The 16,993-nt window shown below is 47.5% G+C and overlaps 1 protein-coding gene across 1 annotated transcript; it reads right to left on the minus strand.

The window, feature by feature from the left end:
* Positions 1-9,310: 9,310 nt before the first annotated feature.
* On the minus strand, positions 9,311-16,565 carry LOC129339051 (QRFP-like peptide receptor). Its single transcript, XM_054993657.1, has 2 exons — positions 15,386-16,565; positions 9,311-9,348 (listed from the first exon to the last, which is right to left on the minus strand). The coding sequence occupies exons 1-2, from the start codon at positions 16,563-16,565 to the stop codon at positions 9,311-9,313; spliced, it is 1,218 nt and encodes a 405-aa protein (XP_054849632.1).
* Positions 16,566-16,993: the final 428 nt, after the last annotated feature.

Consider the following 16,993-nt stretch of genomic DNA (forward strand, 5'->3'; position numbering starts at 1 on the left):
CTCCTACTGCAGAGGCTATCAAGGATCCATCTTCAGTTCTGCTATCAGCGCAGATACCTTCCACAACAGGCTCCTTCTGCAAACCCATCTTAGAAACCTCCGTTGGGCTCATGGGCACCACTGTTAGCCGTGTTCAGTCAGTCAGTTCTTTTCCAGTTGGCTCCACTGTCACAGTTGGCCCTGATCCACTTGGTCCCTTTGCAAGCGGCTCCATTTCAAAAGCCTCCATCACATCCAGCTCCATCCACGTCCATTCCATGGCCCCCATACATAATGCCTTCTCCTGTTCACATGGGAAAGTGGCAAGACTGTTTCTGCTGGTTTCAGCAACCTCCACCGATGCCATACAGTTGCTCTCTGGTTCTTACAACATCCTCGGTTCCAGTAACATCTTCAGTTCCTACCTTGGTTCCGATGGATCCTTGGTTTCCAGCAAGGATGATTTTACTTTTATTGAAGAATTTTAAAAACATACAGATTAAAAAAAGAAAAGAGAAAATAAAAGCTGTGGCACTGTGCCCTCAGGCCTCATTGCTGTCGTCCAGGTGAAATTGGCCACCGGGAGCAAACGACTCACCCCTGATGGACTTGATGGGCCAGCGGCCATGGAAGGGAAGGGAACAAGCCAGATTGGACATGTCTGCCCAGCAAGTGGGCAGAGTCAAAGAAGGAACAGCCCTGATTAACCCAGCAACTCAATGAGTTGCAGTGGGGGAAAGCAGCCCAGCTTCCCCAAACTCGAATGGAAGAGGGGAGGGACTGGAGACAAGGCAGAGGCTGCGGAGAGAGGTCAAGGCAAGATTGCTTGGTCTCCCCTGGCAGGGTGGGGCTGATGGGTCATGCAAGGAGATTGGTTGCTGGGCCAGGGGAGGGCAGAACCTTGCTCTGTTTAGGGCAGCTTCCAAGGCAGGCTGGAGAGGACGAGGTGAGGCTGGGACACTCCTGAGAGCTGAAGAAGCAACCACCCCAAGGCCAACGAGAGGCTGGGTGATAAAACTTGCCTTTTGTGACCCTTTGTCATGTCTGTGTTCAGTCATGCCATGATTGTATGTTGTAACCACCAGGGCTTTTTTTCAGCTGGAACGCAGTGGAATGGAGTTCCGGAACCTCTTGAAAATGGTCACATGGCTGGTGGCCCCGCCCCCTGATCACCAGACAGAGGGGAGTTGAGATTGCCCTCTGCGCCAGAGTGGCGTGGAAGGCAATCTAAACTCCCCTCTGTCTGGAGATCAGGGGGCAGGGCCACCAGCCATGTGACCATTTTCTCCGAGGGCAACCCACTGAGTTCCACCACCTCTTTTCCCAGAAAAAAAGCCCTGGTAACCACAATGCTCATTATTAACCTGATGTATTCTCTTCTTAGTATAAGTGTTACTTTTTGAGACCCAGAGTGGGCCTCTCCTGTTATCTTATAGAAATGTGCTCCTCTAAGCTAGCACTGACCTTGGAGCGTCCAGATGCCAACTCTTGCTACTTCGCCCAGATGCTGGGAATGTATGATTGTATACTGAATGTCTAGCCATAACTAAAAAGGGTTCTCACAGGATCTGTGTAGACTGCGTGCCAAAACCTTATTTGAGCACAGGTAAAACCAAGTATAACATAGAATTGCTTGACTTGCCTTATCACTTCTACCAAGCTCCGTGATGAACTGTCCAAACTTAAATAAAGCTTTTCTACTGGAAACAATGTGTGTTCACTGGAGAGGGGCTGAGGGATCTACCGGCCAAGAACTGACACACTTCACACTTATCTATTACCCATTTTTTGTACTACTCCAAGTCATGAGGGGCCTCTTTGTATCCTCCATTAAGGTAATCTGCTGCTATATCCACCTTCCATGAGCCAGCAGACAGCAAGACGGCCTTCTCTCATCACATCTCTAAACAATTTTTGAAGGGTCTTCGCTCCGACACCCTTCTCTGTCCCTCAATGGAGTTTGCTTCTGGTGTTGGCTAATCTTCTGCCACCGTGCCCCCCCCCCCTGAGCACGTGGTCTCCTGTTCCTTAGCTCTCCTATACTGGAAGGTTAGTTTTTCAGTGGCCATCACCTCTGCTAGAAGGGTTGGAGTGCAATCCTAAGGAGTAAGCCCTATGGAATAGACCTGAGTACATTCTGAGTAGACCTGATTAGGATGGCACTGTAAGTTTCCCTAACAGGGCAATTTGCAGTTTCAGTCCTGATTTTACTGCATTTGTTGGGGGGGTCCTCCCTGCATGGCTGAGTTTCGAAATGAATTGTATTCTATTGTTGGATTTGTATTTGCCATTTGCTGCCCCAGGCGCCTGATGGCTGAGGGGCAGCATATCAATCTGAGAAAGCAATTAAAAAAGCCATGTTTTGTGCATGAATCTTCCATGAGCTATCAGTCTTTACAGCTGCCAAAGTCACAGCTCCAGCTATTGAAAATCCAGCCAGGCTCAACAGGCTCCGAAATGAAAAGCGGAAATAACCTTTTTCCCCCCCTTCCCAGTTCCATGCAGCCTTTGTATCACATAATACCGTCTGGCCTTGATCAAATCACTCGTACCGACAGCCAGTCAGCTTCATTAGCTGGGGAAATATTTTTGCTCAATTATCCCCTACAGATAATAGGAAATCCAATACTGGCAGCTCTTAAGGGGAAACTGTCATTGTATGTGATCCCCCCCCCCCCAACCACTGTGAAGTCTAAAAGTTTGAACAGTTTCTATGGAACCCAGCGCTATATATTAAAATGCTTCCATCAGGAAACTCAGCTTTTCTCAAAAGAGTTTTCACAACAGGAGATCTCTACTCTGTGTCATGGCAGAGGGAAGCCACCTGTGATCAGTGGTGGTTCAGGATATAACCACTAGCATGAGGTTTAGCAACTGTGTTGGAGTACTTCCACAAAATCCATGTTTTAAAAACATTAAAACAGCTCTGTTGTTGCTGTTGCCTCTATTTCCCTTACTGGCAAAAGTGTTCATGGTTAAACTGCCATCCCAAATTACTATGGAGGAAGGCCAAGACCTCTCTGCTTGCTTGACTCTCTGTGACATCACAGTAGCCAAGCCAATAGCATTGTGCCTGGATCTAGCTTCAGCTTAGGACACTCATCCTCCCAATGACCAGATGCCACCCGAAAGCCTTGAGGAAGAAGAGGTAGCCTCTAGGCACCTTTCCATCATGTTTGGACAGAGACCTTACTGAGAATTTCCTCCTTGACCTCTTTTGATATTGAAACGCAGGGCTTTTTTTCAGCGGGAATGCGGTGGAACAGAGTTCCGGAACCTCTTGAAAATGGTCACATGGCTGGTGGCCCCGCCCCCTGATCTCCAGACAGAGGGGAGTTTAGATTTCCCTCCGTGCCACTGGAGCAGTGTGGAGGGCAATCTAAGCTCCCCTCTGTCTGGAGATCAGGGGGTGGGGCCACTGGCCATGTGACCATTTTCTCTGAGGACAACCCGCTGAGTTCCACCACCTCTTTTCCTAGAAAAAAGCCCTGTTGAAACTGATACATGTTGGTTTAGTAGCAGCATAATGCATTTATCTTATTCATAGATACCAGCCCTTGAAAAAGCTCAGCGAGCGAAACAAGTGGGGCTAGCGGTCTGTTGGGCGGAGCCACCACTGGTGGCATCCCATGGGCAAAATTGCAATCTGCAATACAACAGAGACTCTAAATACATTGATTTTATGAATAGAAAGAGACTTTCACTTGACTTGATACCCTTTAGGAGCCACTGGTGGACCTCAGTCTGTGAACTTGCAAAGGATAAAAAGAAAGAACGGTTCTATGAATCTGCATGGATTGTACTATTCATTGTTCATGTATCTTTAAGGAAGGATTTATATATACTCTATGTATTGATATTTATTGTATGCATTATGAACTATTTATAAGTATTTATTACAGTATATGCACTTTGCACTTTGAACACTGGTTAGCAGAAATATTTATAAAAGCTGACTAAATGTGTATACAGTGGGAGAATTTCTGTTCTAGCTGTTCAGTGTTTTCTCCCAAGGGAGCCTCCTAAATGTTGTATGATAATTAAAACATACAGATTGAAACCAAATAATGGCTGCCCCTCACAATAGTTATTTATTTCAATATTTATACCAGTCCACTTTGGGATCCAATTTTTGCCTGAAAATCAGGATTTTTTGCACACCAAAAACCCACTCAATAAGTAAATCGCTAAATGGAAACCAACAGAGGTATTCGGCTTGGCCTGCCGAGCCTCATTGAGATATCAGAAAAACTTTATCGCTTCCTGCTTATGCCCTTCAGAGGGCCCACAGATTCTCTGAAAGCCCAGACCTATGGCTTCCTGGCATTAAGTGATATTGAAGATGGACTGATGCTGTTTCTGCCTTATCCAACTGCAGCAGCAATCTCCTGCTCCTAATTCCCATCATCCGACTGACAAGCACTTATCTGGTGTCATTTATCCTGAAAACAGTACTTACAATGAGAGCGAGAGAGAGAGAGCAGAGGGGGAGGGAGATTCTCATAGGCTGCCCCATGAGTGTCTTAGCTGAGCAGAGTCTGATGCTACAGAGCATGGGAATGGGGTGAGAATACCACCTCAACTGGTATTCTCAACCATATCAATCATACTCTTACTGTCTGGCAATTGCAGCATCTGAAGCTGAATCCATCACATGGTGAATGGAGATCTCCTGGAACTACAACTGATCTCCAAGACACAGAGATCACTTCCCCTGGAGAAAATGACTACTTTGGAGGGTTGACTCAAGGGCATTATAACCCACCGAAGTCCCTCCTTTCCTCAACCCCTTCTCTCCACTAGAGATCGGCATGAACCTAAATACAAACCAAAAACACGAACCAGCCTGGTTCGGGGTTCGCGAACCAGTGTTCGTGGAAGCTCGTTTCCATGAACTTCCATGAACTAGACTACTGGTTTGTTTGGTTCATATTAAAGGGCCAGAGGAAATGGCCATTTAAACTTTTCCTGCCACTTGCAAGCAGCAGGTCCCTTTAAACTATCAGCCATTTGAGGGACAGAAATGCCGTTTTCGGCTTTGGTGGGTGCGCAGGGCAGCAGAGGAAGCCGAAAACGGCCTTTCCACCAATCAAATGGCAGCTGCAGCTATTTGAGGGGTGGAAAGGGTGTTTTTGGCCTTCTCCTCTGCTGCGCGGGCAGCGAAGGAGGCCTCCACCTCCTCAGCATCAGAGAGAAGGTAAGTGGGGGGCTGGGGCTTGGGAGGGTGAGTGGCTGGGGCTGGGGGGGGTGAGGGCTGGGGCTGGGGTGTGGGGGCTGGGGGTTGGGCCGTTCAGAGGGCACTGCCACTTGCAAGTGGCAGGTCCCTTTAGACTATCAACTGGCAGGCAGCAGGGCGGAACCCCCCCTCACTGACTGCCAGCGGATAGTTTAAAGTGTCCTGCCCCCTGCAAGCAGCAGGAAAGGGCCCTTTAAACGGAAAGGGGTGTTTAAACCCCACGAACCACGAACTGGTTCGTAACTGGGCCAGTTCTGTGCCAGTTCATGGTTCGTGAAAACCCCATGAACTTCATGGTTCGGTTTTTTTCTGGTTCGTGCCCATGTCTACTCTCCACTAGCTCCCTATTTTGACTGCCAACAAAATATCTGTCTTTCTGATGGGAGAGGGGGTGTTAATAGAGAAGCAGCTCATATACTGGAAAGACCCAGTATGCATTCAAACAGAGTTTAATGGTTGCTACTAGCCATTTTAATATAGATTGAGCAGAAACCTTATGATCTTTGTGTAACCCAGAATAACATACAGAGAGGACCTCCAGCTTTCTAAAAGTCTATGTTCTGTTCAAGTAATAATAATAAATACCTTTTGACATCAAATTTATGCTCCAAGTCTGAGGTTGGGTGGGAGAAAAATGCAGGTAAAGTGATGGTTTGTGACGGGTGAGATATTGAGCAACCTTGGGATTTTGCTAGGGTACAAAATCACTTTTTCAGGGTGAAATTGTAAAAAAAAGAGATCAGACCTTTATAATTCGCAAAGTCTTTGAGCTGGCCATCGGACCCTCTCTCTGTTTTGCTAGAAATATTCTCTTTGCTGGTCTTCCATTGACAGCTAGAAGTTCAGGGTCACCTGAATTCTTACTGGATATTCAGGCATTTGGAATGAGCAGCTGAGATTGTAAGGCGCTTGGTCTCCCCATGGCATGGGGCATTGTACTAGTGTCTTTAATCTGTCTTAGCTGTTGCAGCTGTCTCCCGAGATGGACCCCAAGGGTCAAAAAAATTGCTTTTTTCAAGAGCCAAACAGGGTAGGAAGGAAGGTTGCCAGATCTGCGTTGGGAAATTTGAGAGGCCGAGACTGGGGTTGGTGGAGTTTGGGGAGGGCAGGGAGCTTGGCAATGATGTGACACCATCGAGTATGCTCTCTGAAGATGCCATTTCCTCCAGGGGAATTGATCTCGGTTGTCAGGGCCCATCTGGAGAACGGCTATCTTAGCTGAAAGAGGTAAACATTGAGTCTAGCCAGAGGCAGTGGGCTGGTGCATGTCTGAATGAAAAGGAAGCTCAGGCAGGAGACATAGGAAAGCTGACATTTTGGGGATAGATGGCTGAAGCAACTGAGGGGTGCACAAAATGTCTCTGAGGATCTAGTGTGGGGTGGCAGGTTCCAAGTGCTTCCGCCTCTGCTTCCTCTGCATATATACAAGAAAAGCAAACCTTATCTCTTCTCCAAAAGGAACCAACTCAAGTGTAGCATCCACTCCTGGAACTGCTCTCCACTCAGAGCGATCCAGTGGATAATAATGTTCAAATAAAGATGTTGGAAGAGTTAAAAACAGGGCTTTTTTCTGGGAAAAGAGGTGGTGGAACTCAGTGGGTTGCCCTTGGAGAAAATGGTCACATGGCTGGTGGCCCCGCCCCCTGATCTCCAGGCAGACGGGAGTTGAGATTGCCCTCTGCGCTGCTGAGCGGCACGTAGGGCAATCTCAACTCCCCTCTGTCTGGAGATCAGGGGGCGGGGCCACCAGCCATGTGACCATTTTCAAGAGGTACCAGAACTCTGTTCCACTGCATTCCAGCTAAAAAAAAACCCTAGTTAAAAAAAAAAATTAGTGTGATGGGTGAAAAAAAATAAAAGTCTTTGGAAATGCCAAGATCGGGCACACTTTCGCTGGATGAATCAGCTGTAGCTGTATTGCAAGAACCCATTGCTGCTAAAGGAATTGAGGCCGTGAGTCAGGTGGCTTATAGGACTTGGAGGCTCTGACGTCTGCATCACGGGTTCAAGTCCTGCCTGGGCCATTGGTGAGTGAAATGTTTTAAAGTCTATGAAATGCAGTGAGGACAACCTGATGTGAGGAACACATGCCAGCAAAAGAAGTGTGCATGTTCCAAACAATCTGCTATTCTTTCAAGAGGACTCTCTGAGAGTTCAGCAGTGGGTCTGGAGAGGTGCGTGGGAACAGAGGGTGAATGGAGGGGCAGGAAGTGTTCCCAGCCAGTCAATCACCTTGATGGGAGGCAAAGGACTGATTGCCAGATGAACAACTGAAGCTGCCTGGGCCTGAAGAGGCGCTTAATTAGAGGCGCTATAATAGAGACAAATGGAGACATAATGTTGGGATGTTCAGTGAGAAACATAATGGGCAATATGTTGAATTGAACTGAGAAGGGGGAAATCAAACTGGAGCAGACGTGGCCTAAATTGCTCTATGGATTTGCTACTTGAAAGCAAAAGACACCTCATCGCCAGCGTCTCACAACGTGCCTATTGCCAGATGTCACAGTGCTAAGGTTGCCACCTCTGGGCTGGGGAAAATTTCTGGAGATTTGGAGGAAGAGCCTGTGGGCAGAGGAGTTTAGGGAAGGGAGGGATTTCAACAGGGTATATTGCCATAGAGTCCACCTTCTGAAACAGCCATTTCTTCTAGGGCTCTCTGTCATCTGGAGATAAGTTGAAATTCAGGAGATCCAGTTTGGTGTAGTGGTTAAGAGCAGCAGGACTCTAATGTAGAGAGCCGGGTTTGATTCCCCGCCGTTTGAAGCCAGCTGGGTGACCCTGGATCAGTCACAGCTTTCTCAGAGTTCTCTCAGCCCCACCCACCTCACAGGGTGATTGTTGCGAGGATAATAATAACACACTTTGTAAACCGCTCTGAGTGGACATAAAGTTGTCCTAAAGGGTGATATATAAAGCAAATATTATTATGTTATTATAAATCTTCAGGCCCACCTGGAACATTTGAATACTCACCCCAGTCGAACACTACCTGCACATACACAGGGTACATAAGAACTTCGGTGGTGGGGTGTTCTGTTTGTTTTGGTTACTGCCTCCCTATATTTCTCACAGTTTGTTCATTTCTAAAATACACCACCCCCCTTCCTGGTACAGGCCAAGAATCTCCTTCCTCTGTGCCTTATGCGCTAATCTTTCTGAGGCAATGTGCATTGATGAATCCTGAGGGAAATGTGAGGCATTTGTATGGCCTTCTTGACCTCAGGGGGTGAGGGGGGTCATTATCACTCCTTCCCAGGCTCCATTTCCCTTCCCAGGGACCCAAGGACTCCAAACTGAGAGGGAAGGGGGCTGCTACCATCCTATTCCTACTCCTCTCTGCAGGTTCCTCACCCGCAGTATGGAGGGGTCCTGTTGCCTCCCTGGCGTGTGCTCTCAGGCCCCTTTTAATTCTGCATCACCTCAGTCTCAGCCTCTCAGAGGCTCTGGGCATGGTCTTGGCCTCTGGTGAGGCAAACAAGGCTTCTGAATAGCAAACTGGGCAAACTCATGGCCCAACTGGAGCCATACCTCCAACCTTTTGCCCACTCCACCTCAGCTGTAAACCACGTTGTTGGCTTCCTCAAGTCATGCTGTGGCCTCCAGATACCCACAAAACTGATGGTGGCATTCTTTAGCTCCCCCCAAATTGGATTTCCATAAGGACCATGAAGCTGCCTTATACTGAATGAGGCTGTTGGTCTGTTTAAATCGGTATTGACTACTCTGACTGGCAGCAGCTCTCCAGGTTTTTCAAGGAGGGGTTGATCACACCATCGACTACTTGAGCCTTTTATATGGAGATGCCTACTGCTATACTATGAGAGTGAGATTCGGGTCCAGTAGCACCTTAGAGGCCAACTAGATTTCCAGGGTATGAGCTTTCGAGAGTCAGAGCTCCCTTCGTGGTTTCTTGGTCTGATGTTCTACTTACCATTCAGCCTGGTGCCAAAATGTATTCCGAAAGGAGGGAGCCAAACTCAGCTATAACTCTAAAACTGAGGGCCAAACTACAAGTGACGAATGACACTTGAATGGCAAGTGAACAGACTCACGTCACGTGTATTCCTCCCTGTTCGCTCGCGCGCCTCTTGATCACTGTTCACTCGCCATTCGTCCCTTGTAGCTTGGCTCTGAGTTGTTCATATTCTGGGCATCAAGCTTTGTCTCGATCCTGTAAATAATTTCCTGCAAACTTGCAAACCACTGGGAAATAACTCTCGTACCCCATCAAAATGTACTCCTTGTGATTTTTTTTGCTTTATTGGTTGTTAATTTGACACAAAAAGATACCACTGGTGCAGGGCAGGGGGAGAGGATGAAAGATTACAAGTGTCATTGGCTGAAAATTCAAGGATCTCTGAGTTTTTCAGGCAGATTGTTAGTAAGATGGAAATGTTTTTGAAGTGAGAACTGCACGGGTGAGACCTCTGCTGGGGCAGCTGGCAGGTGGTTTGTCTTTTTCCAGCATCTTAAGGCCAAACGAAGCAGCTCCAAAGGGCAGAAGATTGCTATTTAATCAGAAATTCAGGGACATTCTGCCTCCTCGCATGTAAACTCTCCCTCTGCTCCTCAAAGCTCAAACATTCTCTCTGGGCAGAACGAGTCGCTATGCATTCAGCGGCCTTGGCCACTGGGAAAGAGAACTGAAGGCAGATTCTCAGTTTTAATGATGGATGTACTCTAAACACTCTCATGAATAAATATTCAATAGACATTCGTAACTGTTGGAGATTTCCGCATCCTTGGATGTCTCCTGACAATATTTTTCTTCAGTCATGATGTTGCTGAGTGTCTGATCGTATTGGATGGCCATTATTTGTTTTATTATTTCTCTTCTACTTTTCCTCCAAGAAACTCAAGGTAGTTTTCTCTCACAACATCCCTGCAAGGTAGACTAAGATGACAGTGACTGGCCTAAGGTTGTCCAGGTAGCTACAGGGTAGAGTGGGATTTGTACCTAGGGCTCACTGGTCAAAACCTCTAATCAGTATCATAAATTGGTATGCGACAGAGCTTTGTAACTCATGCTTTCATGTCAGTCAGCCATCCTTTGTTGGCAAGCATAGCCGAGGGTCAGTGTGGTGTAGTGGTTAGGCTATCAAACAAAGACCAGTGAGACCTGGGGATAAATCACCACCCTGCCATGGAAACTCATTGGGTAACCTTAGGCCATTTGCGCACATGCACGCTCTCTTTCTTTCTAAGTAGTAAAGAGTCCAGTAGCACCTTAAAGACTAACCAACTTTATTGTAGCATAAGCTTTCGAGAATCACAGTTCTGTTTGTCAGATGCATCGTGTTTTCGAGAACCACAGCTCTTTTCTTCAGATGCATCATCAGATGCATCTGATGAAGAGAGCTGTGGTTCTTGAAAGCTGACGATGCATCTGATGAAGAGAACTGTGATTCTCGAAAGCTTATGCTACAATAAAGTTGGTTAGTCTTTAAGGTGCTACTAGACTCTACTATTTTGCTACTACAGACTAACACGGTTAACTCCTCTGGATCTAGGACCTTTCTTCCTAAGCAAACCCTACCTCCCAGGGTGGTTGTTGTCAGAATATAAATAAAAGGATTGATTCTGAAACAGAAGTGTCAAGCCATGGGTCAGCTTTCTGGTGTGCAGTATCTTTCATCCAACGTATCATTTCCATTTTAATTGGAAGCACCCCTTTATTTTGGTCATGCAGCCCCAACTTGCCTATAATCCTTTCTGCTCTGCAGCCTAAGGAGCCTTCCTATGACAAAAGCTGCTCTTCTTCCAGCTGTTGGAGGGAGGCTGTTAGCAGAGTTGCATAGTCTGCTCTTTGATTGTCCCCCTCTGAAACCAGAGAAAGGGACAACCTAACAGGCCTTTTCTTCCTGCAAAAGCTCCTTTGTCTGGAGGAAGGCTTCAAAATTTGCGGAGCAAGCGGGGAAGGACGCAGGTTGATGGGGTTCAGTTTGGAATGGGTACATATAGTTGAGCATGTCCTACTTTGACTGACAGCATCTCAAACAAGGAAAGGTTTTTCTCCTCCAATACCTCCTACTTGAGATGCTTCAAGTGAATGAACCTGGGACCTTCTGCATGCTTTTCCTGATCAGCCCACAGCCCCTTTCTGCAGCATCAAAATGCTGTCAAGAAATATGTGGAAGAACATGCCCCTGTTCAGTATTAGCCCAGCCTAGCATGCAGCAGCGTCTTTCCCACCATCACAGGTAGAGGGAAGGTCCATTTGTCCAAGACAGTGGCATACCAAAACGCACAGCAGTGGGAAACCTCTTCAAGTAAACCTGGCGTCAGTGCCATATTAACCCGTGGTTGGGCCCCTAGGCTTTCAGATATTTCGGGCCCACTCCAGTACTTCAATCTTTTACCCCACTACAGCTGACAGCCTGACGCTGGTATGGTAGGACTAGACCGTAGTACATAGCCCTATACAGTGCTTTTTTTCTGGGAAAAGAGGTGGTGGAACTCAGTGGGTTGCCCTAGGAGAAAATGGTCACATGGCTGGTGGCCCCGCCCCCTGATCTCCAGACAGAGGGGAGTTGAGATGGCCCTCCGCGCCGCTGGAGCGGCGCATAGGGCGATCTAAACTCCCCTCTGTCTGGAGATCAGGGGGCGGGGCCACCAGCCATGAGACCATTTTCAAGAGGTTCCGAAACTCCGTTCCTCTGCATTCCAGCTGAAAAAAAGCCCTGGCCCTATATCCTTTTGAGGGTCTTCTGAAGAATTCTAGTCACATTTTAAAAAATATTTTTATTGTGCGAGTAAAACTCTTCAAGAAAGCACATTTTGGGGGTACAATTGTTCAATACTGTAATATTTTGAAGTGAATACAACTTTTATTATTAATTAAAAATATATAATTTATGGATAATTGCTTTAGTATAAGAGGAATTTGTTTCACTTCAATAAGGAAGTTGTTAATTATATTTTACTGGAGGTTATATAAGAGAATCAATGAATTGTAATTTATGTGGGGGTGTACCTCAGTAAAAAAAATTGATGGGCCCCTAGTCCCTGCAGGGCCCCTAGGCTTCGGCCTAGTCAGCCTTATGGATAATACGGCCCTGCCTGGTGTTTGTATGAATGTGGTGTCCGTTCAGTTTTGATTCAGTGCAAGAAGCAGGGCTTTTTTTCAACAGGAATGCGGGGGAATGGAGTTTCGGAACCTCTTGAAAATGGTCACATGGCTGGTGGCCCCGCCCCCTGATCTCCAGACAGAGGGGAGATCAACTCCCCTCTGTCTGGAGATCAGGGGGCGGGGCCACCAGCCATGTGACCATTTTCTCCAAGGGCAACCCACTGAGTTCCACCACCTCTTTCCCCAGAAAAAAAGCCCTGGCAAGAAGTAAAACGTATCTCATAAGCTTAGGAAAAAACAGTGCTAGAATCTTCACCTGCTGGTGGCAACTCACAGATACTGCACTGGGTCTAGCTCCACTGTTAGGAAGCAAGAGATGAGGGACAGATTCCTTCTAGAACATGTGCAGCTGCCTTAGATTGAGACCCTTCATCTGTCATACCCCCCCCCCTCCCTGCTTCTGAATGCAAAGAGACATTTGGCAGGCAACAATACCAGTCCTGATGGATTCTGGGGAGTTGATCCAGCAAGGTTGCTCTTAAATTAAAAACAGCCCTCTGCACTGCAGCCAAGTCATTGTGATTTACTTGGTTGAAAGTTCTTTGCAAACAACCTTTAGCTGGACGACAGGCTTGCAAGATTTCTTTCAAAGAGGAAATCAAACCCGTGTGCTCTCGAAGCTGCCTTTGCTTTGAAGGGACATGAAACGCTCCAAGGCTCTTCTCCGGAGAGAAATATCACAGCAGGTGCAGATTGCTGTTGGGTTTGGGATTTTTTTTTACTTAGCAATAAAGCACTGTTTTCTTTTTATCAAGCCCACCAGCTCTTTACAGCTGCAGCAGAGAGAGCTTTCCCAAGCACAAATAACAAACATGACTCCAATTTGTTTGGAAGAGAGAGCTAAGGAAAAGCCTCCAGAGTCCGTTTTGGAGGGACTTCAAGGCCATTTATTTATTTATATACTTCACTTATACCCCACTTTTCACCCCAAGAGGAACCTTAAACTGGCTTACAACGTTCTCCCCTCTCCTCCATTTTAACCTCACAACCCTGTGAGGTAGGTTCAGCTGAGAGTGTGTGCCCAAGCTCACACAACAGGCTTCCATAGCAGAACGGAAATTCAAACCTGGGTCTCCCAGAGCCTAGTTTGATACTCTAACCACTAGACCATGCTGTCTCTCACAGCCATGCTGGATTTGAGATGCAGGGGGTTCATCTGATTTGCATCTGGCACAGTCCTTTCACTAAAAGAGGTCCCCTTTATGAAAGGACTGTGCTAGATGCAAAGGGCTCCCACCCTTGCAAGTGAATGTGGAAGCCTGGTGCTACCTTGTACCGGCTCACGCAGAACCAGAACTGCTCCTGTGGCTTTCTGCTCTCCCGATTCATGCCATACTCCAAGTGCCACATGGCAAAGGGAGGGCACTACACGAATCAAGTCACCGTCATTAATGAGCTAAGATCAATTATTAATTGCTCTCAAGGGCTCGTTTTCTTGACAGACAAATTATGCCCCTTAGACTTTGACACCGTTGTGCTGATGAAAAAACCACAGAGAACCTCTTCCGCCCTGCTGCCACCCTTACTTCTTGCAGCCCATATGAAAGCCACCAGGCTGGCTACAAGAATACGGTGCAGATAAAGGGAGATGATTGATTAACCCCTGCATGTCTGTTCAGTGTGCCTAATATAACTTGCTGTCCCACTGGGAACAGCATAGCCAATGGCGGTCTGTCAAAGAATTAAGGAATCTCCTTTCTTGGAAGTTTTTCAAGGACAGGAGAGTCACGGGTCTGTCACAGATCATTTAAATATGGGATAGTTGCCTTGAGCCAATGGGGTTAAGCTAGTGGTTAAGAGCGGCAGGACTCTAATCTGGAGAGCCGGGTTTGATTCCGCACTCCTCTGCTTGAAGCCAGCTGGGTGACCCTTGGTCAGTCACAGCTCTTCCAGAGCTCTCTCAACCCCACCCACCTCACAGGGTGATTGTTGAGGGGATAATAATAACATACATTGTAAAGTTCTCTGAGTGGGTGTTAAGTTGTCCTGAAGGGTGGTATATAAATTGAATGTTATTATTATATATTATTAATCAGTGGCTCCCAGATTGTGTTCTGGGATGATCCTGGGGAAAGGCTGGCCCAGCGCAAAGGTGGCCAGAGTTGCCTCAAGCTGCCACATAGAAAAAGAAATGTCAGCTGCTGGTACTTCTCCCACCAGTGTATGGCAAGCTTGGCCCCCTAAATCCCCGCTTCTGCGCAGCCCTGAAAGATACAAGGAGTCCTTTCCTCTTTCCTTTCCTCTCTCACATTTGGCCACCCTACAGAGGAAAGGAGAAGGACTCACACAGACAGTTAAAAAGAAATTACGAGTGCATCTTCATGGTGCAGATTCGGCTGAAGGTGAGTTTTGGATCTGGGGAAAAGGCCAAAGACGACTGCTGCACCTCTTCTGGTTTGCTGGACAGGGAATTAAGAGCCAAAACACACGTTAAGAAATACCTAGGTTCAGCACGTGTTCTCTTACCTCAAGGTTTGCTGGGATCTGTAGGCGTCCTGGAAGCTTAAAGATCTGTAGGCGTCCTGGAAGCTTAAAGTCCTGGAAGCTTAAAGGATCTGTAGGTGTCCTGGAAGCTTAAAGGCGTCCTGGAAGCTTAAAGCTTAAAATACAGGCGCCTGTATTTCCCTTCCCCTTTTTGCTGCTCTGTAAATGCTAAACTTTAAGCTTCCAGGACGCCTACAGATCCCGGCAAACCTTGAGGTAAGAGAACACGTGCTGAACCTAGGTATTTCTTAACGTGTGTTTTGGCTCTAATTTCCTGTTTGCAATTGCTCAGTGTAGAAATACTGGCTATGACAGAGGATGGAAACGGACTCCAAGTAAAGAGATCTCTTTCACCCAGTTGTGGGTCTGTGTGAATGAAGGAAATATACAGGCCACCCACCCATCTCTCCCGTTCTCTCCCCTACTTTTGTTGAATAGTAGTTGCTGAGTGCTCGTCCTCAAAAAATACAAGGTTCAGAGGCACATCTGTGTGCTAGGATTATAGTTCTCCTGGTATCTATTTCCAATCGCCACGATGATGTTGGGCTCTTTGCTTATGGAACTCTTGTAGGAGAGCAACTCGGGGACAGAGGAAGGCAAACTCTTTTCAGACAGGGAGAAGCTGAGAAGAGAAGCCATCTTTTTGTGGTACCGACTCTTCATTTCCTTGGCTGAGCGGTAGAGGTTGCCCATGAAGCAATAACAGATGGGGTTGAGGCTGGAGTTGGTGAGGCTGAGCCACTGAGCAAAAGGGCGGAGCTGCAGGACCCAGGAAGGTGGACCCACATCCTGCAAGGTTTTGGGACTGTTGAACTCGATCCAGAGGTCCATCATATAAATGGGCAGCCAGGAGACGGCAAAGAGAAGGACCAAAGCCACCACCATTTGAGCCACCTTCTTACGAATCTTCAGCCTGGAAGCTGGCAAGATCTGGTTCAAGGTGCCGCAGTCCCTCAGTGGCCTGGTGGGACTCCACAGTCTGTGGACTGTCAAGCAGCAAATGACCATGTTGAAAAGGACGGGAAGGCAGTAGAGTGCACAGAAGAGAAGGAAGTTGTACGCTTGCTTGATCCTCTCCTGAGGCCAGATTTCTGTGCAGATGGGGAACACCAGAGGAAGACCCTGCACCACCCCAATCTCATCCCTTTTGTTCATAAATGCAAGGGGCATACAGATCCCTGAGGACAAGACCCAGACCACTAGAATAGTGCTCAGGATCTTCCGATGGGTGAAAAATGATCTGGCGTTGAGAGGGTTGTGCACGCTGTAATATCGATTCAAGCTGATCACCGTGAGGCTGAGGACGCTGGCTGAGACGGACACTGCCTGGATGAAAGGGACAGCCCTGCAGAGAAAGTCTCCGTAGACCCAGGCCTTGTAAATCAAGTTGCCCACAGTGATGGGCATACAGATGCAGACCACCATCAGGTCACAGACGGCCAGGTTGATCAGGAGGCTTCTGGTAGCAGTCAAGCTGGGCACCCGACTGTTGCGCTTCCGGGTGAGCATTCTCAGGGACATGACGTTGCCAACAAAGCCTACCACAAACGACACCAGGTACATGATGGTGAGGCAAATGGCGATGGGGTCCTTGTCGAACAGGAAGAGCAACTTCTCCAGCTCCTCCCAGCCCAGTTGCTGGCTCCTGTTCAGCAGGCCTGGCAATGAGAGGTTGTCTCCTTTCAGGAATTCCAGCAGGCCGTGGATCTTGGAGAGATGGAAGGAGACGTTCATTGCTCTCCTCTCTGTCTATCACATGGGTGCAATAAAGAGAAAAAGGAGTAGGGGGGATCCAGCATGCGGGAGTCTCCTCTGCTACTGCAAACCTGTAGATACAGCCCCTGAATTTAGAGGGAGCTCCCCAAACCTGAAGGAAAAAGAGGAGCAGAATTTAACAAAACAGGTTTAAGTTCCTGATTTGATACAACTGTAGTAAATCAGTAAATCCAAGAGTACTCCCCAAATGCTAGGTTTCTTCATGTCGGTGACCTAGGCTGATGAAATCATGACGGATTTCCAGGCTTCGTATGATCCACCCCACCTGCTTTCAATCGGTTCCTGGGTTTCAGACCTCAGAAGCAGCTAGCCCCGGACACAAAGAATGGAGGAGGGGAGGAACTTGCAAAGAGCAGAGAAGCTGACTCACAGAGGATGCCCCCCAA

This window comes from Eublepharis macularius, chromosome 12 (assembly GCF_028583425.1).
Source record: "Eublepharis macularius isolate TG4126 chromosome 12, MPM_Emac_v1.0, whole genome shotgun sequence".
Classification (NCBI taxonomy): Eukaryota; Metazoa; Chordata; class Lepidosauria; order Squamata; family Eublepharidae; genus Eublepharis; species Eublepharis macularius.

Excerpts from the sequence above, each read along its gene's own strand:
- LOC129339051 (XM_054993657.1), bottom strand. The coding sequence starts at position 16,565 with ATGAACGTCTCCTTCCATCTCTCCAAGATCCACGGCCTGCTGGAATTC. Across the intron at positions 9,349-15,385 it reads CTCCTACAAGAGTTCCATAA|AGCCAAGCTACAAGGGACGA; the intron begins GCAAAGAGCCCA and ends TGAACAACTCAG.